We start from the raw sequence: 27,752 nt of genomic DNA on the forward strand, positions 1-27,752 counted from the left end.
TCAAACGGATATTGGAAGGCTGGTCTGGCATCTGGATTATTAGATAGGAAGTTTAGCGTAGATATGTCGAGTACGTACCTTGAATGAAATGTTGCCGGGGTACGAGGATAGGCCCACTGCACAGCAGTGAGCGCAATAATGTCCGGCGGCCCTCAAGTTACCGTATTTCTAATGAGCCTTCAGTCGCACGCGTAATCACTTCGCGCTGTAGCTTATTTCTGCTAACTCTGAGTTCGGAACACCATTCACGAGATGTGTCGATGATTTGAGGAAGAGCCACATTTATGGCGGCTTTTTGGTTACAAGATGGCATACTTTGCCCCGAATTTCCCCAAAGGGTCATTGACAAAGTACTATTCGAGACACATTCGATGGGCCTCGGAAGAGAGATGCTGTTGTTGTTCTTCTCCATGGGAAGGAGCGAAGTCTGCACTTTTGCTTTCGAAGAACTCGTGAGCTTTCATGATCAATCTCAATGCCTTCTCGACGCCAGGAGAGACGGAGGATCCATGAATCGTCATCCATCGTTCTAAAAGCTGCTGCAAGTGAGGTCCTAGCTCTAGCAGGGCAATATGACGAAGGTGCATTGTGAGCTGTGGATGACAGAAGCCACCCATGAGAGTCAACATAGCCGTTTCGAGTCTAACAAGAGAATTTGACAAATCAGTAATCATGCATAACAGCCGAGAAGCCGTCCAAAATTAGACTTACGAAAGCGAGCATGGCCATGTGTCTACCATGACAGTATAAGGCACCTGTTTCATCTGCCTTATTTTGAATAGGCAAGTGTCGAGAGCAGCCCGACAACCGTCAAACACACGCAGGTTATTGTTGAGATCCCACATCGGATTAGCGAGAGCCCATTCCAGATATGGTCGATAGATAACACTTCGGCAACTGAGATACCATTGCCTCAGATACTCGCTATGAGGATCATCCGCAGGTTTTCCATCTTCGGGAAATTGTAGACTTGGGGGTAGTGTATGATACCAGTCTTGCAGTTGGCGACCCAGCTCTTGGTTCACAGATGGGAAATTATTGGAATCGATTTGAAGGCCAATGTCGCGGTCATAGAGCATATAGTGAGCTCGATTGAGGAGGCGACGGAGTGCTATCGATGCGAGAAAGTATAAGGTCGACTTTTCTTCCTCTTCGATATCTTCATGTGAGTGGAATTTGCCCGGGAGGGAAAATACTGATTCGATTTCAGCATTGCAGTTTTGCGGAAGCGAGGGCAACTCTGAGATATAATTGCTAATGCGGGTCAGATGGTGATAATTGGAGGGTGTCATTTCCCGTTCTCACCTTTCTAGTACAAAGCACGACCAAAATATTCTGGTGATGTGTTCTCGATCATCACGCTCAGGATTGTCAAAGGGACAAGAGAGCAGGAAACGACAACGGGTCGCCGCACTGTTCACATAAGACCATGTTTGCAGCGGTCTTTGCAAGAAAGAGAAATAGAGACTAGATATCTGTTAATTTCGTCTTGGTTCGCCGTTTCAGCTTGTAAGAATGTTGTCATACCCAGTCAGCAAGAGGCATTGGCATGCTTCTACATTCATCTCAATGTGGGCCAAGTGAAGCATCTTCATTGCAGCAGTGAACCATGACGCTCCTTGCATTTTCAGTTGTTGAGACTTTTCTTCACAACCGTCCTCTTCGTCCGTGACGGAAGCCCCAACGCAACCCAGAGCCATGACTAATAATGCGAGACACGATTGACAGCTGGGCTCAAGATTCTCTTGCCATATCCTCAATTGCAAGCCCTTCAGGTGGTCCAAGCTGATTGTAGGGAACCAAAAGTTGTATGTCCGTTGGAATACACCTACCATATTTTTGACTTCTGACAAGCCCACACTGGGGAATATGGCATATAGTTTGGTTTTATAGGGCGATCGTGCATACTCGAGCGACAGAAATGAAGATTCTGCCTCCCCAAATATTTCAGGATGATCAAGAAAAACTGGCCACTTCAAAAGAGACTCTGCTGAGGAAAGATGACCCGAGGAAAGCACTGCACTTTCAGTGGGGTCCCTAACTGTGTATCCGCTGGGATGATGGCGTGAATCTTGAGACATGGGTGTAACTGTTGAAGCAGGGGGCGTTGGATGGGGCTGGATGCCACGCATCGCACTTGAAACGGAGCCCATGGCCTGAGATTTATCATCAGTAAGGAAAAAAATGACCCTGGACGGCTCGTCAACGTACGACCATGCCCCTAAGTTCTTCAATGGAAGCTTCCATTCGCAAGACCGTATCCAAGATCATTTCACTTTTCCCCCTTCTAACCTGTTGTTAATTGCTGATCTTCAAAATGAGATAAACCCACTTACGATGTAGCTTCTGTTCCGTATAAGCAAGTTTGGTTCAAGCTCACACAGGGCCCACAGGGATCACGAGCGTCACATCTATCAAGTCTATTAATCGTCATGTACTACAAGATTATATATCACAAGACTAACCTTGTCTTGCGCTGGCGGCATGAGTCGCACTGTGGGTTGTTAGTTTCGATATTCGATTCAAGCTAGTTCCCGGCAAGGGAAAACGGGAGACAAACCGCTCGAGCCGCCCTGAATCTCTTCATTTTCGAGCCAGGATGCTGATATCAGGGATATCTTTCCCCCCAACAATCTCAGCTTCAACAATAAGCTTCAATTGGCAGCTAATGAATCAATCAACGGCGCAGGCGGCAAAGACACGCGTGGAAAAGTCGGATTGATGTGAACGATGCCAACGCGGGGACGCACGTGATGTCATTTTTTCGTGGCACCGCCCTCCAACCCACCCAGAGCCACCCACACCCCCTTGGCAACCCCCCTTGGAGGGGTGTGGGCTGAGTGTGGGCTACACGTGGGCTACACACTATTATTTTTTCAAATCCACAATTTTCAGTCGTTTTTATAGAGAATGATAGTGTAATTATAAGTTAAAACTCATGTCAGAGCGAAGAATTGAGGTTTTATATCCTTTCCGGATTCGGAAAGAGTAACAGATTCGAACTATACGTAAATATGTAGTCAACCCCTCAACCCCGGGTATCAGAAATCTTGGAAGATACTTGCTTTTTTTTAGAGCGAGGGTGGATATCAAAATGGCGCGTGACATTCGAAGTTTACTACATAGTACTCCGTAGTAAATCTAAGTATTCATGGTAGACTGTGGGAAAGCGGGCCTCCTCAAATCGAGATTGCCTGGTTTACCTGAAGATACAAGGATGCATGAGATTTAGAGTGTTTCCATTGGCTTTACCCGCCGCGCCTAATAACTTCCCGGGTTCCTGGTTTCCCTTGGTTCCCCCCGAATTGAAGCCTAAGAGACAAAGGATGGTCATACAATGAATCTGGCTACCTGGTCTATTATATATTATCCTTCCTAGAAGTATATTGTCTATCGAAGTCAACCCCACTTCGAATTCTCTACACGGAGTTGGAATCCATCTGTTTATCCAATCTATTTAGGGTTCCGCATCTAAATATAAAAGCGTCCTTGGCACTCCTTCCCACTTAACTTTATTCAGCCAATCCCGTTGCGTGTGGTCAAAAGAGAATCGATAGTCTTGAAGCCTTAAGCTATTGTTACAGTATCGTAATTCCCCGTAGACTCCAGCATCTTTCAAGCAGACCAATCAAGGGGAATCCTGACAATCTACAATGGATAACCAGAGGTAACCAGGGACCCATTTAGTCCCGTTTGTTGCAGCCTATTATCGCTATTCCACGATCCGATGCCGACGGCTATTGATTTCCTCCTTCCTTAGGGAACACCGGGTATACGTTTATCATATCTGCGTGTCCAATTCTACATATAAGCCCCCCATCCTCGAATTTTATCCATTACACCCACGTTAGTATTGATCCCTAGCAGCTCACTTTGTCTACATATATTTTCCTATGTGAGGTTGAATCCAACTCCAAATCCCCTAGTCCTAAAACAATTTCAGATTTTTATATAATCTGGTGTTTTATCTTTATCTGTGCAATTATCGCTGGTGTGGCAGTGGCTGCTCCAACTGGGCCAGCTGCAGGAGCTGTGATGGATAAACGCCAGGTATAATCTGCCCTCTATCTTCATGCTCTTTATCTCTAGCATATGTCAATCAGCACCTGCCTAAATATAGATTGCTGACTGTTGCTGTAGATACAGAATGGTGTGAGTATTTCCCTTCCAGGTAAAGAAAGAAGTGCATGACCATATAAATATAGTTAGCTAATAGATCTGGTGGGGTAGCCCGTGAGTATTTCCATCGGTGAGGAGAAAATGCTGTACGGCTATATCAATATAGATGGCTAACAGTTGTGGTGGGTAGTGTGCGAGTAACTCATCTGCATTTGAGCTTAGCAGTGCATGGCTATGTGAACATAAATGGCTAACAGATGTGGCGGGTATAGTGTGTCAGTATTTTTCTTTAATATGGAGAAAGATATGTACGGCTATATCATTAGGCAGCTAAGTGATATGGTTGGCATAGCCTGTGGGTATTTCCCTTTGGAATTAGAGGTATATGGCTATATATAGCTAACAGATGCAGATATGGCCCGCGAGTATTTAATTTTCAGATAACGCGATGTGCACGGCTATATCGATACGGATGGCTGACAGATATATAGATGAAACAGGTATAAATATGCCCCTACAGGTGTCGTAACGACCTTAATCGAAGCGGAGAAGGTATGTGAGCGCCACAAACCCATCAACGTCATTCCAATTTAGTGATAATTAGTGCAGGATTTCAAAGTCCTTTATTCAATTCGGACTCGAGGTGGGATGGTTTGATTTGAACTAGTCTCGGTATGGGTTTCCCCAATTTTATAGGTTTTCCCTACATCATTTTGCAAATGCAGAGACGTTCCAGAGTTAGACGATCGCTGCGTTGTAATAATTACCGTCTTGATAGGTAATATCAAAATAGTGGCTTTACCTGTAGTCTGAAGTTATGGTAATTTCCGCTGGGAAGCTGTTCACAGGGAGGAAATATTTGAGTGGGTCACGGTTAGCAGTAGGTTTATTGAGAAGGCATTTCTTTTTGAATTCTCAGGCTGAGAAGACTGGATGGCTGTAAAATGATTTCTATTCTAGATCTACACTTTGAACAACGTCCTACTGAAGTTCCCAGTGAATGATATGAAGGGTATAAATGTCATTTCATCTAATTTAAAAAATACAAGTCCAAATTCCTACTATTCACAGAGAAACAGGCTCCAACAGCATACCGAAGGTGATATCCTGCACCTTAACCAAATGCTCATCCAAAGGACCAGGGCCACAGGCGGCACTGCCAACACCCGCAACTTGGTCATCCAATCTCACAAACACGGCGTCATCCTTGACAAGATTGCAAGGATGTCGTGCAGCCTCAACAGCCTCATCGGAGTACTGGCTAGCAGTCCAGTTCAAGGTAGCTGTTCCTCCAGTCACAACTGTGCTTTCCTGCGGACTTGCGCGGAATCCAGTGCCATTAGGAGTGACAAGTTCCACCCAAGCAGTGTCTCCACGGTTTCCATTCTCCTGAGGAATATCGTAAACAGTCTGCAGGGACTCGATGTCCTCCACATTCCACAAGCCGATCTTCTGGGAGACCTTCTTGTCGGGGTAGGATTCTCCAGGACCGGGTCCGAGCCAGCGTGCGGCCTGAAGATCAGAGTTGGCGCGGAGGTTGAGGCCAAGTCGGGGAACGGTATCCGGTGCGGCGCCGGTGGGTTTCAAGTCCACAGTGATGGACAATGAGCCATTGGGCTTTACGGTATAACGGGAAATGCACTTCCATCCCCAGGAAAGGACGGGAGGGGAGAGGAAGGTCTCGCTTTCGATGCAGACACTTCCATCCTCCAAGGATGAGGTCTTGAAGGAACGGAACTGGTTGGTGAGGCAGTTCACTCCGAAGCGCTTCCAGTAGGGCATTGCGGAAGGAACGTCGTTGTCGGTAGGAGGACGCCAGAAGCCGGGAATCATGGCAAGGCCTGTCTCGGGAGACGGCTCAAGGATGGAAGTAGAGTTGTAAATCCACTTCTTGAGGTGTCCGCGAATGCTATCAAACTCGAAGGACCAGTTGGCTCCGCTGACAGAAACAGTGGTCTTGGTGGAGGTGGTCGAGATAGCATCCTGAGTAGAGATGCTCTTGACTGGGGTATTCTCGGTTGGCTTCGAGACCAACTCCTGTGTCCAAGCAACGACATAAGCATCCTGAGCCCATTCAACCTTTTCACGTTGCTCAATAGTGACGGTCAAGTAGGCTGGGTGGGCGTTGTGCTGGAAGAGCTCTGCTGGTAGAGAAATCTCGGCAGATTCGCCAGCAGGCACGAAGGGCAGCTCGAGAGAGCCAGTTGCTAAGGTGGTGGTTCTAGGTTGCAATGTTAGCTTTTCTTCAATGTATTGAAACGAGAGATGTGGACTCACTGGTTGTCGAATAACTCAAGCTTGTATGAAGCTTGGAGGTGGCTCAGGTCCAAGAAGTTGTATCGGTTCTTCAGAGCCAAGACCTGTCCACGGACTTCCATCTTGACGGGTTCAAAGACTCTCTTCAACTCCAACAGACCGGGCAGAGGCTGGTGGACACTGTTCAAGAGACCATCCATCACGAATGTTCCATCGTTGGGGTAGTCATCGAAGTCACCACCGTAGGCATAGAAGCCGCCCTTCTCGCCCTTGCCTTCGACCCACAAACCGTGGTTAGCCCATTCCCAGATGAAACCACCCTGCAAACGCGGGATCTCGTCGAAGCATTTCTCGTAATCGGTAAGCAGGCCGGGTCCGTTGCCCATGGCATGAGCGTATTCACAGAGAATGATAGGCTTGTCGAACTCGCCATTCTCTTGAACTCCCTCGGTTGCTGCCAGTCTCCTCAAGCGCTCGAGTTCTGGGTACATGTAGCTGAACATGTCTGTGGTTTCCGCATCTATGTCACCCTCGTAGTGGATCAAGCGAGTGTTGTCGAAGGCCCGGGCGTAGTCTACCATGGAACGGTGGCATGTACCGAAGAAAGACTCGTTGCCCATAGACCAAATTATAACACTAATGTGGTTCTTGTCTCGTTGAATCAGAGAATGAGCGCGATCAACGTAGGCTTCCCGCCAGGCAGGGTTGTCTGATGTGGGGGCACCACACTTAGGGAAGGTCATCGCCTTGCGCTCCTCGTAGCCAAGAGTTTCGTCCATGTCCATCGGGCGTGAGACAGCGTCGTAGAAACCGTGGCATTCGAGATCGGCTTCGTCGATAACCCAGAAGCCCAGCTCATCGGCCATATCCAGAAGGCGAGCGTCGGGGGGATAGTGGCTGCAGCGAAGGGCATTAATATTGTGAGCCTTCATGAGAAGCAGATCCTTTCTTATGAAGTCGAGCGGCACAGCACGACCCAAAAGCGGGTGGTGATCGTGTCGGTTGACTCCACGAAGCTGAATTGCAATTCCGTTGACAGTCATAAAGCCACCCTTGCGCTCGACTTTGCGGAAACCAGTGCGCTGTGTAGTCTTGAAGATCTTGTTGGATGAAGGAGTTGTCAGAATCATCTCAACCTCATACAGATTCGGCTGCTCGGCAGTCCATTTCTTGGGGTTGGCAACAGGCAAGCTGAATTCAACGGCGGATGTTGCTGGCTCCACGGTGCACTCTGTGGAAGTAATGACATGACGGTTGCCATCCACTGACTCAATCAAATTGAGTGCAATAGTGCTTTGCTCCGAGACTTGGTAATTGATCGTGGCAAGCAGTGTGGCATTTTTGTATTCGGAATCGAGGTCTGTACGAATGAACCAGTCATTCAAGCGATCGGCGGCGGGGAATGCAATCAAAGTGACATCTCGGAAAATTCCTATTACTATGTCAGTAGATGATTCCTTCCCTCTGTGGCATTTCGCAATCTAAATCTTACCGGATAGCCACCACTGATCCTGATCTTCGATATAAGTAGCATCTGACCACTGATAGACCCGGACAAAGACTTCATTGTCACCTTCCTGCAAGAAAGGTGTGACGTCGAATTCGGAGGAGTTTCGGCTGCCCTGCGCATATCCGACCAGGGACTTGTTCACCCAAACATGGTACGCGCTGTCGACACCGTCGAATCGCAAACGAATTTCTGGGTGGTTGGATTTCCATTCGGCCGGCACTTGGAAATTACGACGGTATGTACCCGTGGGGTTCTCTGTGGGTGCAAAAGGAGGGCACACTGGGATCGGGAATTGTGTGTTGGTGTAATTTGGTCTTCCCCAGCCCTGCAACTGCCAATGTCCTGGAACCACAATGCTGGACCAGTCCTCGTCGGAGGTCTTGTCGCTAGGCTCCGGTGCCTCCGGTGGTGACCGGGACATATTGAACTCCCAGTTTCCATTGAGAAGTAGAGATGTAGAGGGGATGTGATAAGAACGCGCGGGAAGGGTATTTCTGCGAAAGACGGCGGGATTCATGAAATCGGGCCGCTCGGGATCGGCCTGTAGGGCCATTTTTTCGACTTGAGCGCTCATAGTAGAATTTAGGAATTTTAAGGGAATAAATTCGGACTGCTCAGGTAGTCTAGGGAGGGGGCAGTTTTTGCTACTCTGCGTCCTTTATAACAGAGGGTTGGAGTATATGACGTCGTACCTCGCACAACATCGCAATTGGGATTATGTTACACATTTTATGGACCCTGTGGATGTAAAATATTCGTCGGCATGTAGTTATCCCCGGCTCTCCAAGCTTTATCGCGGGTCTAACGGAGCCGACGGGTTGTGGGGTTGGGTTTGCGGAGAGAATGGATCTTCTTTGACCAGTGAACATCAACCGGGGCTCTCGGCACCGCGTGTATCGGAGCCGATAAAGAATGTGGACGATCTAAAAGTCTTCGAGTGTCCCCAATGATCCACAAACTGGAGAAAAAGAAGAAAAATCGGGACCCTGTCCAATCACGTCCGGTCACGTGGACCCGTAGATATAGACGGGGATATCGGCAAGCCGTGAAATGTCTCATTCCCGTCAAACTGGGTCCATTTTCCACTTGGGAAAAACTAACTTGGCAGTTAACTCGTCAGCTAATTTCCCCAGATTGTGAGCATGACCCGGGGCCGAAATTTCATACCCCGAAGCCGGGCTAGAAGAATGCGGAGGAAGACGCATGGCATGAGAATCCTGGAGTATTAAATACTACGAATATCCCCACCTAACAGCAGCACAAGCTTTTGAATTATCCTGTTCGATTCACTTTCAAATTCCCCCCGGACACTTTTGTTCCTCTCTTCTTCTTTTTCCCCTTTCTTCCCTCCCATTATGGGTCTTGAGCAGGAAAAGCCTGCTGACAGTGTCCATATGGAGGCTACACCCGCTACCATGGATATGGATCTCGCCGATATGAAGAAGTCAGAGCAGACAGAAGAGGCCTCCGGATCTGCTATGAGCTTGAAGGTTGCTTTGACCAATTACCGCAATTCCATGTTATACAGTCTATTCTTCTGTTTCTCTGCCGTGCTATGGGGTTATGATATGCAGATCAGTGGAGGCCTCCTTGCCGCTCCTGAATTCCGTGCGGTGTTTGGATACACCCAAGCTGATGGCACATCTATCCTTCCCGCCGAATGGCAAGCTGCTTTCAATATGATTGCCACCGTTGGTGGAATGGGTGGAAGTCTGATCTGTGGTCTTATCTCTCCTTGGGTAGGCCGAAGAATGACTTTGACCATTGCCTGTTTCATCTCCATTGGCTCCGTCTTCATCCAGTTCTTTGCCTTCGTTCCTGGTGTTCTCCTTGCTGGAAAGCTGATCAACGGTATCTCACTCGGCATGTTCCTTGTCACTGCCTGTGCCTACTGTTCTGAGGCCTGCCCTGTCGTCCTTCGTGGAATCACTATTTCCATGGTCAACCTCTTTGTTGTAGTCGGTCAGCTCCTCGGAAACTGCCTCATCAAGGCTTTCGGTGCGCGGACCGACACCTTTGCCTACCGAATCCCCTTTGCTTTCCAGTGGGTTTTCCCCGTCATCCTTCTTTCTGGCGTATGGTTCTGCCCCGAATCCCCTTATTGGTGTGTCCAAAGGGGCAAGCACGCCGAGGCCAAGAAGGTTCTCGAACGCTTCCAGACTGGCGGCAACATTGATTCCTGGCTCGTTGAGATCCAGGAAACAGTTCGCATTGAAGAGGAATCGGCAAACTCCGCTGGATACATTGATTGTTTCCGCGGAACTGACCTTCGTCGCACCCTGATCATCATGGCCGTTTGGACCATCAACTCTTTCAGTGGTGTCAACTTTGTGCTCAGCTACTCAACCTACTTCTTCCAGAGTAAGTCCACCCAAGTTGACAAATCGTTTCTGTTTACTAATAAATTATTTCCAATAGTCGCTGGTATCCCTACCTCTTCCTCGTTCGACATGGGTGTTGGTGTGACCGCAGTTGGCGTCGTTGGAAACATCGGCTCATGGTGGGTCATCAACATCATCGGTCGCCGAGCTCTCTTCCCCGGCATGGTTGTTCTGACTGTCATTCTCCTCGTCATTGGCATTCTCGATGTTGTACCAGGTTACAACTCCTCGGTTGCTATGGGACAGTGTGTTCTGATTATCATCTGGAACTTCTTCTACGACCTTACCCTTGGACCTCTTGGATACGTCATCTGCGGAGAGATGTCTTCTACTCGTCTGCGCTCATACACTGTCAGCATTGGTTTCTTCACACAAAACTTCTGGACTTTGATCATGACTCTTACCGTGCCTTACATGATTAACCCTGATCAGGGTAACCTCCGCGGCAAGACAGGCTTCATCTTCTTTGCATTTTCGATCATTGCCGCTGTTTGGACTTACTTCTGCTTGCCCGAGACCAAAGGCCGGACCTTTGAGCAGCTGGATCATATGTTTACGCAGAAGATTTCGGCACGCAAGTTTGCCGAGTATGACGACAGCCCTCATGAAGGATAAGCTCGCGTCTCTATCTTAGCATCGATGCAACCCATTAAAGCATTGCTAAATAGCTGTATAAATATATACTATCTTGTTATTTTTTCTCAATAATCGTTTACTCTCTTGACTTTTGTAGATTCATAATCAACGGATTCCAAGGTTGGCAGGTCCGTAGAGTCGAAGCCAGAGTGACTCGCCAGTCCAGGGGCATGTTATAACAAAGCCCCTACCTCTAAGCCTTAGCTTTAGTAGTGCAAAACTTACTATATTAATGTAGAGTTAATATATAGATTACCTCTCGTATAGCCCGGTATATATTCACAAAAAGGTATATCCTACTCCTTCAATCATATATTGTAGCTTTGTTGGCGGCTTCAGGGAATTCTTACGTTAAAAATATCGAAAATGACTTCCTGATAGTATTATAGAAGAGCGTCTTGCTTGTTTTGAGGATTGATAGAGGATATTACATTCAGGTGAAATTATCTCTAGCATTCATCTGTGAAATTGCTTCATAATGAGTGTTCTTCCCCCTTCTTTCTCTCATTTTTCCTGACTGGTGTTGTCTTAATTTTCCTGCGTATTTATATATTTCGGCACACTGCTTTCCCGTTTCAAAATTTGCCGTATAAAACCGAGGTGCGAAGGCTAGCTTAGGCAAAACCTACAGTGGCCTATTTGGTATGTAATAGCCTGCATCATAACCTAGCATTTGGGGGTAAATAACTCCAGAAGCGACCAGTCCAGCGGGATAATCCCTGAGTCTTCGGACTTCCACCGACCATAGTAGCAGCCTTTGTGCTAGGCAAACTTTGGCCTTCAGCCAGATTCGTCAAGATATACTAGCGCAATAAACCAGATTGAACAGGTCTACAGAATACTCGTCAGCCAAGACCAACCTTCCCCACGTTTTGACCATATCAACTCGCGTACCGTCTCCGCGTGGGGGCCCCGTTCTGGGGTCTTCCCCGCAGATGATCCTTTCAGATCCTTTGCTAGTCCCTTTGAGGCAGGTAAGCTCTGCAAAACGCGGGGAAATCACAGATGGCTGCGCTTTCAACTCTTTCCAAGGCTATCTTGAATCAAGGGGGAGCCTCGGTGTCGTCCCGAGGTGGTCATTATCACTTTATACATTTCGTCCCGTCCCATCCTCCGGCATTTGTCCTGCGTTTTATATATTTATCGCCTAGCCCAATCTCATAGATTTTTCTTCTCCGCTTCCTATTATACAGAAGTAACTCCACTATGGCAGACCATGTTCCCCCAGGTGTTGACTCCAAGGCCAATATTGCTGAAGTTCCCACTATCACCCACGCAGAAAGCAATCATGAACACTCTAAATTTAAATCTGCCAAAAACGCCGATGGTGACACGGCTATGGCGCTGTTCGATGACCCCAGTGATCTTCACGAAGAAGTCGATCCTGTGGAGGCGAGAAAGCTATTGTGGAAGATTGATTTCATGATCCTACCCTACTTAGCTGTCTGCTATGCGTTCTTCTACATTGATAAGGTCAGTCTCTTTCATTGGAGATTGTTTTCCTACTCTCACCTTTTTGGCCGAAATTCTGTACTAATACCACGCGTTTTGAGAACAGACAACGCTGAGCTACGCTGCTATTTTTGGGATTCGAGAAGATCTCGATCTACATGGAACGCGGTATAGCTGGCTGAGCAGTATCTTCTATTTCGGTTTCTTAGCATGGGCATTCCCTACCAATTTTTTGATGCAGCGTCTTCCAATTGGTATGATTTTCTCATCACATTTCTACTAATTTGATTGTAGATCCATCTGATACGTGTTTAGGGAAATATCTGGGTGCGAATATTTTCATGTGGTTTGTTAGACTGATATCGAAGATACCACAGCCAGACACTAACATTCCGGCTCAAGGGGTGTTTTCCTCATGATCCAAGCTGCCTGTAACAGTTTTGAGACCCTCGCCGTCCTTCGAGCCCTTGGTGGTGCAGCCGAAGCCTGCGCTGACCCAGCTTTCATGCTCATCACGAGCATGTGGTATACGCGTCGTGAACAGCCAGTACGTCTTGGGCTGTGGTATACAGCAAATGGTCTCGGTATTGCATTGGGTGGGCTACTCGGCTATGGAATTGGTCATCTGAAAGGTGCACTACCGTCTTGGAAGTACGAGTTTATTGTGATGTATGCTGGCGCCCTTATTGAAACTACTCATTTACTAACTATGTTTCAGTGGTGCCCTGTGTTCTGCCTGGGGTATTGTCATGTTTACATTCCTCCCCGATTCACCCGTTACAGCTCGTGGTCTTACCAAGAGAGAACGTCGCATGGCGGTTGAGCGTATACGAGAAAATCAGACTGGTGTTGAGAACAAGCATCTTAAGCCATATCAGATTGTGGAGGCTTTCATGGACTATAAGCTCTACATGTTTTTTATTCTTGGCGTTGTTTGTATGTGACCCGTGCCATGTCAAAATTGGTTGCATTAACTGACATCTCTCTGCAGGCAATATTCCCAATGGTGGCATCTCGAACTTTGGCACCATCATTATTCAAGGGTTTGGGTTCTCAACGTTGGTGACCACTCTTATGCAGGTAAGATTAATTTGGTATCTACATTTATCCCGCTAACACATATATACCACAGATTCCGTACGGCTTTATCATTGCTATCTCGATTTTAACATGCGTCTATCTCAATGACCGCTTCCAGAATCGACGATGCATTTTTGTGCTCATCTTCCTGATCCCTAACATTGCCGGCTCATTTGGCCTTCGCTTTGTTCCCGTCGAGCACAGTGTGGGCCGCTTAATTTGCTATTACCTTACAGGCCCGTACAATGCTGCATTTGTACTTGTTTTAAGTATGCAAATGGCCAACACAGCTGGTAAGTGACTTTTCAATTCGGTTGATGCTAAATTCACAAGATTACACAGACTAATGCTACTTGGTATTTAGGCCACACTAAGAAAGTTGTCACTAACGCCGTGCTCTTCTTGGGGTACTGCACTGGAAACATTGCTGGGCCGTTCTTCTACAAAACTGATCAATCGTACGTTTTCTTTCAAGGATTATTAAACTCTCTCCCGAACAAACTTGCTAACTCGAACTTCAGACCTACCTACACCCTCGGCATCTGGTCCATGATTGTCTCGCACTTGATCGAGGCCGTCTTGATCAGTGTCCTTGGTCTATTGTTGCGCTGGGAAAATCAAAAGCGCGATCGTATCCAGTCCCAGATGGAGGGTGGTCTCGAGGGGAGAGATCTGGATGCGACTGCATTTTTGGATCTGACGGACCGAGAAAACTTGAAGTATGTCTTTCCTCATTCAAATCTGATAATAAGAAATCTAACGGTCCCCAACAGCTTCCGATACATATATTAATTGTTGGGATCCCTTCTTCATGTTCGAGCATTTACAAAATACAACACTGGAGTGGATATCATTGAAATATTTATAGCTGTATCTAGATTCAACTGCACAAGTAACCCCTGGATCCTATTTGTTTAGATCACGGAATAACAGCCATCAAGACGAAAGATACGACAGCTATGAAGACAAATATTTTGCCAGCGTCTTAGGCTACTTCCCTCATATTAGACACGGGACTCCGACATCGAGTTCTTTGCCTATGGGCTGTTTCTGAATAGTATGAGATTAAGGAAAGAAACCGAGGAATACCCTGGCCGGTATAGATCATGAAGTTATTGAAATCGCCGTGAAGGAGGGAAAGAACGGTCTATTGAAAGCTTTGAAGAAAACGGAGAAGAGAAAGGGAAAAGAATACTCCGAGTGTCGAAGCTTAATCTATTGAATGTTCTAATAGCAAGAGACCTCAGACTAGATGCCCCAATAGAATTTGGACGGCGGTAGGACCGATGCACGATACAGTACGACATTGAATCTACTGTAGTATGCGAAATATGATTGGACTGTCACATATCGGGGAATGGCAATGAGTGAGATAGGATCACTCACATCCTTGTTGGACCAGAATATAGAATCCATGTCTGTGAGACAGCCGGTCGTCACGGGTCAATGCTATTGGTTGTACGAAACATGGAAGAACACACAAGACTAGATGTTTATACGATGCAGAGTAACCTTGATAAAATAACCTTCCTTCACTTAACTACTAGAGAAAACGACCATAACCTGTAGATGCAACGCCCCGCGTTCCTTTTTATACCACAAACATCCAACCAGGCAAGATCTCGAACGTTGTGTTATAAAAATTCCAGTTGACGGATTCACAGAAATAATGAACACACCTGATGGAGCTGTATTTCACTGGGCTTATGCACAAGATGACAGGGGCCTTGAAAACGAAGCCATGGCCATAATCCTTGCAAGTGCTGTGCCCTTCAATTCCGATGGCTGTGCTGACTGATTCGCAGGATGGAAAACAATTGTTTCTTGAAAAAGATTCCTTTTTCGGCAATCATATGGACTCGAAGACTGCGTCGGCGGTCTTGATCTATGCAAATGACGGAAAGGGGTTTCTTGACTCGCAAGATTCGAATGGGAAAATCGATACACTGGAAGTAGGGCCAGATACTGGCAATGGTCTGAGAATCCTTTTTTTGGATGAAGGGCGTGATACATTCGTTCACCAAGATGTACAGATGAGACGTTTTTTTCACGCATGGAAGGACCGAATTTTTGAAGAGGTATTGAAAGATTGAAATGAAATGCTTTCATTAGATTGCCGACATTTTAAGAGAAAATAAGTTGTATTGCAAGGGACAACACATATCTAACTTGAACAGAGACGTTAATTCTTTTTTCGAGGCAGACGTCGAGCTATCATCTAGCACATAGTTGAGAACAATAACAAAAATTGCCGGGAAGAGCGTTGAAGAGTCGGGAAGTGGCGCGTGCGGTAGAATAGAAAGGCTCAAAATTGTATTTGATATCGCAATTTATAAACACAGATGAAGTACAAAATGATAGGTAGTAATACAGCCACATGTATGCAAATGAGGGCCACGCCAGACGCCCTCTAACTCAATCACCTCCGACGATTGCCACCACCCAAGAAGGCCTTCTTCTGGCGAACATAGCTTGCCACAACATTCTCCACGCTGCGACGATCGTGCTTCTTGTCCCTGAGGAAGTACAATCTCGCCCTTCTGCGCTTCTTCTCCGATCGCTGGACAATCTCCACGCTGTTCACGTTGGGGCTGAAGACCTTGACCGACATCTCAACAGCGACACGAGTGAGTTCGTTTCGCATGAGGAACGAGGTTTCAATTCCGCGCAACTTGATGCTCAGAACAATTCCGTTGAATGGGTCGCCGTTCTTGAATGTCACTCGTACAATATCGCCTGTCTTGACACTGCGCGGGTTTCGTCGGTAGTCGAACATTGCCTTGCGCTCACCCGTGGGGTCAAGGACTGCCAATTGCGACTCGGTAACCGCTGCGATGGGGTCCTTGCATGCTTTGCGAGCAGATGGCGGAGCAGGGTAGATCTTGAGGGGTTCACGCTCTACATGAGATAGCGATAATTAGTAAATCTCGCGTCATTTCCGCTCAATTGAGAAGGACATACCGGGATCCGGACGGAAGCGAAGAGGTATTTGAGATAGGAACTGCTCGGGCATGTTCGAGGGAAGAGGTACCCGTGGGGGCCTCTTCGAATAGGCCGTCGAAATGAAGCGACGGTTGATGAAGGGTTGGATAGGCTCTGCAGCCCTCACCAGGGACCTTAAGCAGCCCAGCGGGCGCATTACTGGTAGAGCTGCCATGGTTGTGATGAGGATGTCAAGTCAAGAAAGTCGGAGTCGAGTTTTGGCCGGATCGGCAGAATTCCCGCCAAGCCTTCAATGGCCCGTTCGGGGACAGAGAACGCGGGTATTTTTTTTCTCCACGATACCGATCAACATCGTGTTTTCTTGTTCTTGCTTTGGGAATAAGTTTGTCAATTTATCAATTACTACCCTCATACCCTGCATCACTCTATACATAGCCTCTGATCGCACATGATGGCTCAAATCTCCATGAGCAGGCTCTTCCGCCAGAGCACCACCAGCTCGGTGCGCCAGTCCATTCTGAGACCTATGCAAGCCCGTAGCTATGGTTCGAACTCAGGTATGCATTAATTTATCCATTGTGGTATCAAACTCTAATCGGAAATGGCCGGAACAGTAATCCCAACCTTCACCCAAACATCCTCCCCTGAGTTAAACGAGTCTTTAGAGCGGTTCCGCAATGAGGTGTTCATTCCCCTTGGTCTCCCTAAACGACAACAGAAGAGCGTGTTCAGACAGAAATACGCGAAGCAATTGGAAAACGAGCCGATCGTCGTGAAGATCAGCGAGACCGAAGAGTTCACCCTAACGCCCAAGAAGCACCACGAGCTGCCATCGAAGAAAGAGGCTTTCCAGGTTTTCAAGATAATGTTCGAAACGAAAAACTTCAGCAACCTTTTCCCGTACGTCAGTGGGCTCCACATGTCAAACTATAGAATGAACAGCAATCGATGGGAGCTCCTCATTCGCAAAACCAGCGAGGCTGGCAAGCTTTCAACCATTATCGAGTGCGCCAAACAGTCCTCGCGCACTGGCTTGAGTCTCGGCAATAGGAACATCGCTCGCCGTCTGTTCTTCGAGCTTCACCGGACAGCCATGAAGGCGGATTTCAAGGGTCCCGCAACCGTCAAAGCTCTGAAATTGGCGAGAGAGGCAGCCAGCCTGATGGATTCTCACCAACATTCCATTCGGGATATCGCGAACGACCCGAAATACCAGCCTTTCGTTATCGGCACACTGTTGGAACTTAGTGCCGCCTGTGCGGAATTCAAGGAGGCCGAGTGGTCCCTGGTCCGTGGCTACGCTCAGAAGCTTGATGCAGCCTGGTCCCGAGGAAATTTCAAGGACGATGCGCCTACCAGTCGCTTCGGGAACATTGAGAGAGTTGAGGAGAACCTTGCCCTTTACAACGGCATGCTTAAGGCCCTTCAGTTGCCCAGAGTATCAGAAGAGACTGGGACTTTCAAGGCTCGCTGTGATGAGCTTAAGCCTGTCCTGATTTCGCAGTTGAAGCGATTCGACAACGCTGATGTGCTTAATGACAGTGTGGTTAAGCAATTGCTCTCGGAAAACGCCAAATAAAATGTTGAGAAAAAGGCAGCGTTGTGATTCTTTTTTGGAGTTGATTGAGCCATATTGGCATGTATATTACTGTACTTCACAGATATTTTGGAGCTGGCCGTGTATTTCAAAGAATAGATATTTTATTTCCTGCCACATCTGACCCCGCTAGATGCTACTTCAGATGTACGCAATAGTCTGGTCAATTTCATTACCAACCATTCCGGTGGTTCAAAAAATTTCAAGTACGCTCCAAGGAAATGCTATTTCAAACGCCCACTTTGGAAGCGACACGCTTAGGAACACAATTCCAATGTATTGTCCTTGCTGATGCGGCCTCGGCCGGGAAGGGTAGTGGTGCCGCCGACAACAGCAGGGCCAGAGACAGTGATCTAAAGGCGTGAATGTTAGTTCTATATGAAAGCAGTGGAATTGTGTGTGACGTACCTGACCCTCTTCTTTACCGTCGGGAGAGTCCTCAGGGACGTTGGTCAAAGTAATTTCAGTGCTACTCAGCGGAGCACCAAAGTGGCTAGGACCGGTGAGGCATCTATAGTCAAAGGCATTGGTCTGGGCAATCGCACCAGCAACACCAGGACCGGTTAAGGCATACACAACTCGAGCCCCAGTGAAGATTCTAAGCTCGGTCAATTGCTCGGAGGTAAGATGCGCGGCAGGATCGGCATCAATGCGGTGGGAGATGCAAAGCAAGCGCAGCTCATCTAGCGAAAGCTCAGAAGTCGGACTGACACGAGCTAATTGACTAATAAAGTTGCGCGTTGGCATGTTTCCTGCATCTAAAGTCCGTGCCTGAAGCCAGCGTCCAACCGAAGAAATGATACCAGTGTGCGGGTGCATGATATTGTTGTAGTACTCGGCCATGGTTTGCGCCGAAGCAACAATGACTGTGGGAGACACGCCAAGCGTAGCCAAAGCAAAATCGACATTCTCTCCAGCGACAGAGTTAAGAGCGATAGATGAGTTGGCAAACAGTGCAGCCATAGTTGTGCAGAGCGGGTAGGACCGAGAAAGAGAGTCGATAGAAAGAACAAGATCGGTTGGGTTGAAACGCTGGGTACGAGGGATGGTGGAGGTTATGGCTCCAATGGCAGACACAAGGTTCTAGTTAAATGTTAGTGGAAATGATATCACACGAGTTTGGTTGGTCTTACCTCTGGCTGGAAATCGATAAATTGGCCGGATTCTGAGGAAGACGGCCAAACAGTGCTGACAGCAGGGGTTTCGGTCTTTGGGTCGTATTGGGGCACATCGGAGCTAGCGAGGTCCTTGAATTCCTCAACCAGTTCATGCCAAACTGCAACCTTCAGGCTATCATTGCCGTTCTCGGGAATTTCGTTCCAATCCATGTGTCGGTTGCCATACTTGGCGACCCAAAGGACGAGCGACAATTGTTTGTTACCCTTGACGATAAGAGACAGGTCAAGGGATCCAGCTTCAGCAATAAGAACATCCGCTTGAACATGTTTTAGATGTGCTGACAGTGTCTCTGCTGGAAGGTTGTGCGGCACAATGACCGTCTTGTATCCATAGAAGGCGCCAGCTAGATTGCACAAGGTTAGGCATCAAGAATAACACACGGAACGGTAAGTCACGTACCAAAGATTGTAGCTAGAAGCTCGATGGAGTCTGTAAGGCAAACGGCCACCGTCTTCGCGCCGGAGTTTTGGAGATGATGACCGATAACGTTGATTTCTTGCGTCACCTGGTCCAAAGTGTGCTCGATAGCCTTTCTACCTAGGACAGTGTAGATTTTGCCTTGCTTTCCTGACATAGTACCATCCTCATTCAGAGCTCCACGGACAGCGGTCTTCCAAATATCGCGCAGGTCTCCTCTTCGACCACCGGACCATTTCGGGGCGCTCGGATCCTTGACATTCAATCCAAAGCGGAGGGGCAAGCCATGTGGGGTCTCTAGGCATCTGTACGTAGCAGATTCACCCTGCTGGCGAACTGGGGCTGCTGTCGATTGGCGAGCAAGTAGGAACGGATGTATATCTGGATCCTGAGACGAGATGACAGAGTAAACCCCAAAGGCGAGGATAATCCCGGCGACAAGGGTAGTGTAGATATTCCAGTCGGCAAGAATATCAGCCACCAAAGCATCTAGCTTCTCCACGATTGAAGAGTCAGCCATTTTAGTTGGTCAGTCTGGAGAGGAAGAAGTGTCAACAATCCGGGGACTATGACGTTGAGGGGCACTGCGATAAGGGGTGTGTCAGCTTGGCCGGGTCAACTTATGCCCGTGCACCCCCTTCCTCGAGCGCCGAGCGCCGAGCGCAGCCACATTAGGATCGTCAACTTATACGTCAACAACACTAATGACTTTATAGAAGAACGATTGTTCATAATTATGTGCACTACTAACTAACAGCCCCTTGTGTTTCTTTCATCCCAGGTAAGTGCTGAACAAGTTCATCAAATCAGTGAGTTCAATCCGTATTGTCAAAAAGGGAAAGGAAAAAAAAACAGTGCAATTATCCATGGATCTACGGATTGGTAGCTAAGTTCGTGATTTTAGTCTCGAGTCAATTTCACCTCGTTCGTCACCCTCGATATCATCTGCACCACGTTGGCAATGGCGACTCAATCTTTTCCTTCAACCCCGAAAGCGAAACCGCCGCTGGCTGCTCCTCCCACCCCAGAGGGTACCCTGACCCCTGGAAAATGGCGACACCCTCAGCTGGATGAGATTGTCCGGCGCCAAAATGCAGCTACGTTTGATCAGAAAAACGTGAAGAAGCTGGTTTGGAACGGTGCAGCTTTGGCAATCAGCTGGATATTTGGATCTACCTTCAAAACCTAGTGAGTGCGATAAGAACTCCGGTGCGTCGCGTCGCGTGCTAACAGCCTCTTCAAGCTCACGCCAAATTTTTGATACCAACCATATGTATCAGGAAGTTCCGCTATTCATTCTCCAGCTCTTCTTCATTTTCAATGTTCTAATGGCACTCTATCCCCTCTTCCGGCCAAAGGACGACCTCTCCGATATCCCCCTTACCCCCACCCAACGCTCACTTCTTGGTTTGGATCCTGCTGCCACACCACCAGCAACTCCTGGGACAACATATGTTACCCCACCCAGATACCGACTTTCCACTTCACGCAAGGCCAGTCCTGCAAGCAGACAGAGCTCCCCCATGTCCGCAAATGCAAGCTTTTCTGAGCGACGCACTTCTATCAGCACACCCTTCTCACCTGTCTCCAGCCCTCTGCTTTACAAAGCAATGTCAAATGGAGCAACCTCAAATGGAGGCAGAGAATCTGTTCAACGCCAGAGCTTCGGATCTCAAAGCTTTGGGTCTCAGAGCTTTGGGTCCCAGAGCTTTGGATCCACTTCCTCTCTGGCTCGAAGTAACTCCTTTGGAGAGTCGACCTCGAGCATGGGCCCAAGTACGCCTTCCCCGCTTATGGGAAAGCGTGGAAGTCTGGGAGTCAAGAACAAGTGGCTGTATGAGAGGAGCCGGCGGTTTTCGGCCAGTGGAGGAACTCTGTAATTGTTTACAGTTTTCTGAACAATTTGGCGAATGGGCGTTTGGGTCGTTCATGGTCGTGATGTTTAATATCATAGCGGTTCTTTCATTCACACTGATGTATTACAAGGATACCAATTCGAGGTTTATTATTACAAGCTGGTTTCATTTGACATATCTTTGTTTATTTATAAGGCTGCTGGATATCTTTTCCGCCCTGCTGAAAGTGACTTTTTATACGGAGTACATGTGAACAAATGGTAAGAATATACTTTGATAAGGGAGATGCGTATGAGTGAGTTAGTATTCTGCTGTAATCTCATATAGCCCACTGTAAATTGTACTTGGTGGCATTTGGTCGATCTGCCATACCCCGTGTTCAAGCCAAGATCCCGCGCCCGGACGATAAAGACAGCCAACCACTTCTAGCATTTTGGCAAATAAACAGGCAAGCGCCCTCGCCTCACCTACACATTAACGCTTGCTGTGAAAATCTGCATGAAGCCCATAACGGCGTGACTAGCAGCTCTTTCCTTGCGCTATGGGAGCTTCGGAGTCCAAGCTTGTCTTCAAACAGGGCATCTTTCGCCTCTCGGAGGAACAGGAGATCCCCGCAGACGACCCCTACTGGACCAGAGTACGTTCTGACACAAAAATTACTATATGACTTAGGGACTTAGGGACTAACCACACCGGCAGTTCTGGGAGCTTCCTGAATCGACCGAGGATGTCTTTAGCCTTTTCACACCGGCCGACATACGACGCACGCGCGATCATGCCTTGCCCAACTTCCAAACACTTCTACTCGCAATCACCTCGCGGCTGATTGTATTGAAAAATCACCCATCGTTCCCCGACCCCGATCTTGCCCCCGAGCGTGATGCGCTCAACTGCATTCGGATCCTCACTCGACTCCTCCCCTATGTTTACGAGGCGGAGCATCTAGAACAATGGGAGGATAATTTCTTCTGGGCGCGTCGAAAGAGGAGGACCAGACAATCACAGATTTCTGGGGAAGTTCTCTTTGACGAAGCACAACCGGAGGATGCTCAAGAGGCGACATCACCGCGTGCAGAAGATTACGAAGATGTGAAGCCTCTTGCTGAGGAGTTGATAGACACATTGCTGGACTTGCTCTTCTTTGCCGACTTCACAATCCCTCGGCTTCCAACTGCGAAGAGCAAGGTCTCTTTTTCGATTTGGCAGAGTGGTGTTGGCTGCAACACGGCTATGGGGTCCAACAAAACATTGGAGAGCAACCGATGCGAGATTCTACGGCTTATGCTTACTCTGACTGGAAAGGCGATGTATTTGCCATCTAGTAAGTCTTGAGTCTGATTCAACCAAGTTATTATAACATTTACTAACTAGTATAGATACATTGCCTGTCATAGGCGTCAAAGCAATTACTTACATCACAACTTGCCAAGATAAGCAGGCTGTCTTGACTCTACTCTGCTCTCTTCTCAATACAGTATGTTCTGCTGAATCGGCGACGGGAGCTATGCTAATTTAAAACAGGCAATGAAGTACAACCCTGCGTCGTGGAGAGTCCCATACGACCATGTTGTTTGGAAAGATCCCAGACAGATATTGGTGATCTATTGCGTGCAACTTCTCCTTGTCCTCTTGATGTATCCCATTCCAGAAGATGGTCGTGGAACTCCACCGAAGAATTATTATCGCCATTACTTCGGCAGGCTACATAGACCTCAAGACTTCCAGTTCCTGGTGGATGGCATGACGAGAATTCTGAATCAGCCGGTATGTATTCTCTGCTAAATCATGTATTAACGCATTATGCTAATTGATTAAACCAGATGCAAGCTACTGCTTCTTATCTTCCTGGGAGTCAAAAATCGGTGAAATGGGCCCCTGAGATGTTGGTCCTTTTCTGGGAGACCCTACAGTGCAACAAAAGGTTCCGGTCATTTATTATCGACTCTAATCGGTCCCATGACTTCCTTGTTCTATGTATCTTCTATGCGATGGAGTATAGAACAGATGCTTCCAAACAAGGAATGGTCCGGATGTGTGTTTTCATCCTTCAGACAATGAGCGCGGAACCAACGTTCGGGAAGAGCCTAAACAACAGCTTTGAAGCTCAAGAAACCTTACCACAATCGATCCGACTACCCAAGTTCCGGGGTTCTTATGCCGACTATTTGATCATGGTTTGTCTTTTTCCCATCTCAAACCATAATATCACACTAACCGCCACAGTCAATTCACACTTTGATGACAACCAGCAAGGGGAATCTGGACACGGTGTATCCTGCACTTTTTATCATCCTCAACAACATTGCTCCCTATATCGAACACATTTCTCCGAGCGCCTGCTCGAAGATCATTCAACTTTTCTCTTCCATGTCTGCACCCAGCTTCCTGTTGGCCAACGAAACCAACCATACTCTTCTTGCATCGTTGCTTGACTTCATCAACATTATCCTCGAGCACAAATTCACCGGTAAATCTTCTACCCAGATCTTCTCTTCAGGCCAAACCGTTTCTGACTTTATCTAGACAACCCATACCTCGTATACTCGATACTGAAATACAAGCAGCGGTTTGAAGCTGTGCGGGCTTTCACTCTCGAGAGTGGCCAGCAAGAGATCGAGCGGCAGAATGAGAAGAGGAAAGCCAGCAGTTCTTCGGATGTCGCCGTCAGCCCTACACTTTCACAGTCAGAGGATGATCTACACACTCCCTCGGGTGCCCGGTCACCGTTGACTAGAATCCCCGAAGAGAACAGTCCATTTGCCATTGGCGATGACGACTCCGACGATGAACATGAGGAAGAGGGAGCACAGACTCCATCTCAATCATCATTCTCGGCTCAAACATCACGGAGGCCCTCCACGACATCCAACATGGATGAGAACGGAGTGCAGCAGGTTCGGGCAATGTCTGAAAAGGCGCGGGGAAAGAAACCTGCTGGACATCCTACTTTCTCCCGACAGAACAGCATGACTAGTCAGACAAGCATGTCTGCTTTATTCACTCCCTCTGCTAGTGGTTTCACACCAACCGTCCCATGGGTAAGTTTATGCAGACCAAACTACCTTTCTACTAGATTTTCCGTTGCTAACGATATCTCCCAGCTCGAGTCCTGGTTGCCTGAACTTCCTTTGCATACGGTCCTCACCATAATCTCAGCCATTGCACCTCATATACCTGATGCAGCGCTTGCGAGCGCAGCTAGCCCGGAGGCCCGTACACTAATCCACAACCTCCCATCATTTGCCGAAGAGCCCGAGGTTGCAAGTATAATCTCTGAGCCCACCCCCGTTCGCATGCAATCGTTCGAGTGGTCCGCACTTTCCATGGGTTGGTACGAATCGCTGTTGTGGGGCTTCATCTTCTCCAGCGAGATGGTAGTCGGTTCCGCTTCTGGTGCAACTCCAGGGACAGTTGGTGTCTGGAATGGCACATCCATTAAACTCTTCAGAGTTCAAGAAGCTGCCGCTCAAGGTCCGACTTTCCTTGCGCCCAAGGGTGCAGTTGATGCTGTGGGCAGCAACCTGGTCCAACGCATCGGAAACCTCAGCCTTCGGGGTCGGAACTCACAAGACTCCGGACCTGTCTCTTCGCCGAGTGTGCGGGAGGTTTAAGGTCATATTTCTGTGACGTACATAGTTTTCATTTTACAACCTGACCTCTTCTTTGACAATCTTGCTATTATACGTCCTTGAGCTCGCTGGCTGACAGTCTCAGTCTTGCGATTTTCATGTTTTTTTAGCACCTTCTGGCATTCATGCCAAATACCATTCATACATTTCTATTTTCTCTTGCTTGTAGTTTTCCCAATGATCAACAAGTACGATCAGTCCCTAATTGACCCCGCCTTGAGTGCCCTTGTTAGTATTTATTCTAATATTTAAGAAATCGACCATATGATACATAAAAATGGTTAAATGAGGAACTCCAATTTTCTGTATATTCAACTCATAAAATACTCCATCCCAACGTTAGCTATGGAGACCTTCGAGGAAACACGTGAGTTCGAGTTCCGATCGTCATCACAATTTGCCTCTTCGATTCAGTCAATTCACAATTCCACATTCTTTTTCATCTTCAGCTCGATACGTGAAAGAGATCAATCAATTGGCTGGTAGTTTTGTGAGCTAATGCTCTCTGCATACATGTTATTCCTCTCTGGCGTTGTTGTGGCTCTCCTCGGTCCGGATCTAGCCGCTGGAGAGATCACCTCTAGCCTACAGAGCATCTTAGGAAACACCCACGGCAGCTCAGACTATGGGTATCCCACTGATCTGACAAGAGGTCTCATACCTGTGAGTATACCTGTGTTATCATGCATTGATAAACTCTCTGTGGAGCTTTCCGCCATTCGGACAATGTTGTTAACCCTGGGAGCCACGAATGTCTAGATTCCTGTTCATTCTCATAAGTAAGTATATTCCTCATGGTGCTTACTCCCAATTGACCATATACTAACTGTACCAAAGTGACTATTGGCGAGATGAGCCTTTCTATACCGGTATGCCCGAGTTCTATTGTCTAATGCCTGATTACCTCTGACGTTACCACACACAGGTCTCTCACATGGCTGCGCATCTACCGAAGCTGATGTCTGGCTATACAATGGCACTCTCTATGTGAGTTTGGTTAATCTATGGTATCTTGTTTGTTATCCTGGGTGGCATACTGACTAAACAAGGTTGGCCATGATGAATCCTCCCTAACGAAATCGCGAACTCTTGAATCCTTGTATATCAATCCAATTCTAGACGTCCTAGAGCGCCAGAACCCCGAGAGTCCATTTATATCATCGCCTACTAAAAAGTGAGTATCAAGCCAGGGCCCAATATGGTCTCACTACTAATGTTTTGTTGAAACAGTGGCGTGTGGGATACTGTTCCCAACCAGACGCTTTACTTCTTCATTGATGTGAAGACCTCCGGCCCCGAGACATTCAAGGCTGTGATTGCTGCTTTAGAACCTCTACGAGAGAAGGGCTACCTTACCACTGTGAAGGATGGCAAGACCGTTACCAATGGACCCGTCACTGTCATTGGCACGGGAGAAACACCATTCGACATGGTTGCACCCATCAAAGACCGAGATTACTTTTTCGATGCGCCTCTCGCGGATCTCAATGATCCCAAATACGCCGATGTAACTGGTGTTATCTCGCCTGTTGCTTCAACCAATTTCCAGGAAGCTGTTGGCAAGATAACTGTCGATACGGACCCAATTCTCTCGGACGACCAACTCAAAGCTCTCCGAGACCAAATTGCCACCGCCAATGAGCGCGGAATTGGTGCTAGATATTGGAACACGCCGTATTTCCCCATTCGTGCACGAAACCTGGTCTGGAGGACTCTGTTGAGGGAAGGGGTATTTCTGCTCAATGCCGATGACCTAGATGCTGTGGCTTCCTACTTCTGAGTAACGCCAGGCCCTGGAAATGGCATCAAGGTTGTACAATCACTTATACACTCGATCACATTTAAGCCCCTCATGTGGCTTTTCGCTGGGATTTAGGTTAATAGTCCTGGTCAGATTCTTCCAGGATTTTCCTTGATTCAGAGATAAAAAGTACCAGCTCGTCCGTCAATGTGATATTCATATGCGCCTTAAAACTCTTCGTTTTCGCCCTTCCCGAGACTTCCAACATAAAGCCCTTAGTCAACCCGTACCGAATGGATACAATATGATTTCTCACTCGCTTCGCAGGCATAAGCGGCACTTGTGTGACGAATTCTTGGCATCAATGTGTTGGATTTGACGGCCAGGGCAGCGTTCATCCTCTTTTTCCATGTGTCGTGGACATTTGATGAACTCGCCGCCTGTCGAGTGACCACAAGCATAACGGATCTGCAACTGGATGCAGGTTTCCTGTGTGCTGGTGTCGAGCACTGGGGTGCATTATCAGTGGTCTTTCCAAGTATAGTGAGGTAACACAATTATAGTTACCATTGAGGTGTCCGTAGGGTCTGTAAGACATCTTGATGGGTATTCTTGGCGTGATTAGGTTGCGGCTCTGTTACACTTGAGGTTAGTATTATTGTATGAGCTGTGTTTCTCATACTCGATAAAATCTTTATATAATTTGTCTACTCGATAAAATATTGATCTGATTAGTCTCGCTTGCCTTTGATGGTATTTTTTGGTTTTGTTTGTGTCCACGAGCAGAGGGTTTAACTCGCGTTTGAGAGAGTAAGTGTGGGAAAAGACTGGTGAAAGTGGAAGAACTCGTGATAGAACAGAGATCCGTTACTTCCAAATATCAAAGATTAGCTCATATTAGTATCGAGGTAACATGTTTGTAGGCACAAAGCATCATGCGTTCCCCATGTTCTTTC

At 47.5% G+C, this 27,752-nt stretch overlaps 11 protein-coding genes across 11 annotated transcripts; 6 read left to right on the forward strand and 5 right to left on the reverse strand.

Annotated features, from left to right (window-relative positions):
* Positions 1 to 353: 353 nt before the first annotated feature.
* N7479_005877 (Zn(II)2Cys6 transcription factor) lies at positions 354 to 2,587 on the reverse strand (the record flags this gene model as incomplete). Its single annotated transcript, XM_057253573.1, has 8 exons — positions 354 to 642; positions 712 to 1,254; positions 1,306 to 1,467; positions 1,528 to 2,156; positions 2,212 to 2,287; positions 2,337 to 2,411; positions 2,466 to 2,494; positions 2,561 to 2,587. The coding sequence occupies 8 exons, from the start codon at positions 2,585 to 2,587 to the stop codon at positions 354 to 356; spliced, it is 1,830 nt and encodes a 609-aa protein (XP_057107435.1).
* A 2,597-nt stretch (positions 2,588 to 5,184) lies between these two features.
* Positions 5,185 to 8,459, reverse strand: N7479_005878 (putative beta-galactosidase; the record flags this gene model as incomplete). Its single annotated transcript, XM_057253574.1, has 3 exons — positions 5,185 to 6,340; positions 6,397 to 7,807; positions 7,868 to 8,459. The coding sequence occupies 3 exons, from the start codon at positions 8,457 to 8,459 to the stop codon at positions 5,185 to 5,187; spliced, it is 3,159 nt and encodes a 1,052-aa protein (XP_057107436.1).
* A 781-nt stretch (positions 8,460 to 9,240) lies between these two features.
* N7479_005879 (General substrate transporter) lies at positions 9,241 to 10,881 on the forward strand (the record flags this gene model as incomplete). Its single annotated transcript, XM_057253575.1, has 2 exons — positions 9,241 to 10,246; positions 10,304 to 10,881. 2 exons carry the CDS (start codon positions 9,241 to 9,243, stop codon positions 10,879 to 10,881), a joined length of 1,584 nt encoding a protein of 527 aa, XP_057107437.1.
* A 1,227-nt stretch (positions 10,882 to 12,108) lies between these two features.
* N7479_005880 (putative MFS allantoate transporter) lies at positions 12,109 to 14,226 on the forward strand (the record flags this gene model as incomplete). The annotated part of the gene is made up of 10 exons (XM_057253576.1): positions 12,109 to 12,375; positions 12,461 to 12,608; positions 12,670 to 12,700; positions 12,757 to 13,023; positions 13,073 to 13,290; positions 13,346 to 13,434; positions 13,487 to 13,727; positions 13,799 to 13,892; positions 13,956 to 14,153; positions 14,208 to 14,226. 10 exons carry the CDS (start codon positions 12,109 to 12,111, stop codon positions 14,224 to 14,226), a joined length of 1,572 nt encoding a protein of 523 aa, XP_057107438.1.
* A 1,627-nt stretch (positions 14,227 to 15,853) lies between these two features.
* On the reverse strand, positions 15,854 to 16,447 carry N7479_005881 (mitochondrial 54S ribosomal protein bL19m; the record flags this gene model as incomplete). The annotated part of the gene is made up of 2 exons (XM_057253577.1): positions 15,854 to 16,332; positions 16,396 to 16,447. 2 exons carry the CDS (start codon positions 16,445 to 16,447, stop codon positions 15,854 to 15,856), a joined length of 531 nt encoding a protein of 176 aa, XP_057107439.1.
* Positions 16,448 to 16,828: 381 nt separating this feature from the next.
* On the forward strand, positions 16,829 to 17,956 carry N7479_005882 (uncharacterized protein; the record flags this gene model as incomplete). Its single annotated transcript, XM_057253578.1, has 2 exons — positions 16,829 to 16,934; positions 16,992 to 17,956. 2 exons carry the CDS (start codon positions 16,829 to 16,831, stop codon positions 17,954 to 17,956), a joined length of 1,071 nt encoding a protein of 356 aa, XP_057107440.1.
* Positions 17,957 to 18,231: 275 nt separating this feature from the next.
* N7479_005883 (uncharacterized protein) lies at positions 18,232 to 20,090 on the reverse strand (the record flags this gene model as incomplete). The annotated part of the gene is made up of 4 exons (XM_057253579.1): positions 18,232 to 18,327; positions 18,383 to 19,057; positions 19,108 to 19,496; positions 19,553 to 20,090. The coding sequence occupies 4 exons, from the start codon at positions 20,088 to 20,090 to the stop codon at positions 18,232 to 18,234; spliced, it is 1,698 nt and encodes a 565-aa protein (XP_057107441.1).
* Positions 20,091 to 20,531: 441 nt separating this feature from the next.
* N7479_005884 (uncharacterized protein) lies at positions 20,532 to 21,450 on the forward strand (the record flags this gene model as incomplete). The annotated part of the gene is made up of 2 exons (XM_057253580.1): positions 20,532 to 20,758; positions 20,814 to 21,450. The coding sequence occupies 2 exons, from the start codon at positions 20,532 to 20,534 to the stop codon at positions 21,448 to 21,450; spliced, it is 864 nt and encodes a 287-aa protein (XP_057107442.1).
* A 517-nt stretch (positions 21,451 to 21,967) lies between these two features.
* N7479_005885 (Hid1 family protein) lies at positions 21,968 to 25,037 on the forward strand (the record flags this gene model as incomplete). The annotated part of the gene is made up of 8 exons (XM_057253581.1): positions 21,968 to 22,063; positions 22,126 to 22,747; positions 22,803 to 22,900; positions 22,948 to 23,190; positions 23,247 to 23,600; positions 23,650 to 23,893; positions 23,950 to 24,464; positions 24,528 to 25,037. 8 exons carry the CDS (start codon positions 21,968 to 21,970, stop codon positions 25,035 to 25,037), a joined length of 2,682 nt encoding a protein of 893 aa, XP_057107443.1.
* Positions 25,038 to 25,568: 531 nt separating this feature from the next.
* Positions 25,569 to 26,835, forward strand: N7479_005886 (uncharacterized protein; the record flags this gene model as incomplete). Its single annotated transcript, XM_057253582.1, has 6 exons — positions 25,569 to 25,718; positions 25,815 to 25,834; positions 25,893 to 25,924; positions 25,981 to 26,042; positions 26,105 to 26,229; positions 26,286 to 26,835. The coding sequence occupies 6 exons, from the start codon at positions 25,569 to 25,571 to the stop codon at positions 26,833 to 26,835; spliced, it is 939 nt and encodes a 312-aa protein (XP_057107444.1).
* Positions 26,836 to 27,108: 273 nt separating this feature from the next.
* On the reverse strand, positions 27,109 to 27,394 carry N7479_005887 (uncharacterized protein; the record flags this gene model as incomplete). The annotated part of the gene is made up of 2 exons (XM_057253583.1): positions 27,109 to 27,305; positions 27,364 to 27,394. The coding sequence occupies 2 exons, from the start codon at positions 27,392 to 27,394 to the stop codon at positions 27,109 to 27,111; spliced, it is 228 nt and encodes a 75-aa protein (XP_057107445.1).
* Positions 27,395 to 27,752: the final 358 nt, after the last annotated feature.

Source organism: Penicillium vulpinum, assembly GCF_028829585.1.
Source record: "Penicillium vulpinum strain IBT 29486 chromosome Unknown utg000003l_segment0_segment0, whole genome shotgun sequence".
In the NCBI taxonomy this organism is placed as follows: domain Eukaryota; kingdom Fungi; phylum Ascomycota; class Eurotiomycetes; order Eurotiales; family Aspergillaceae; genus Penicillium; species Penicillium vulpinum.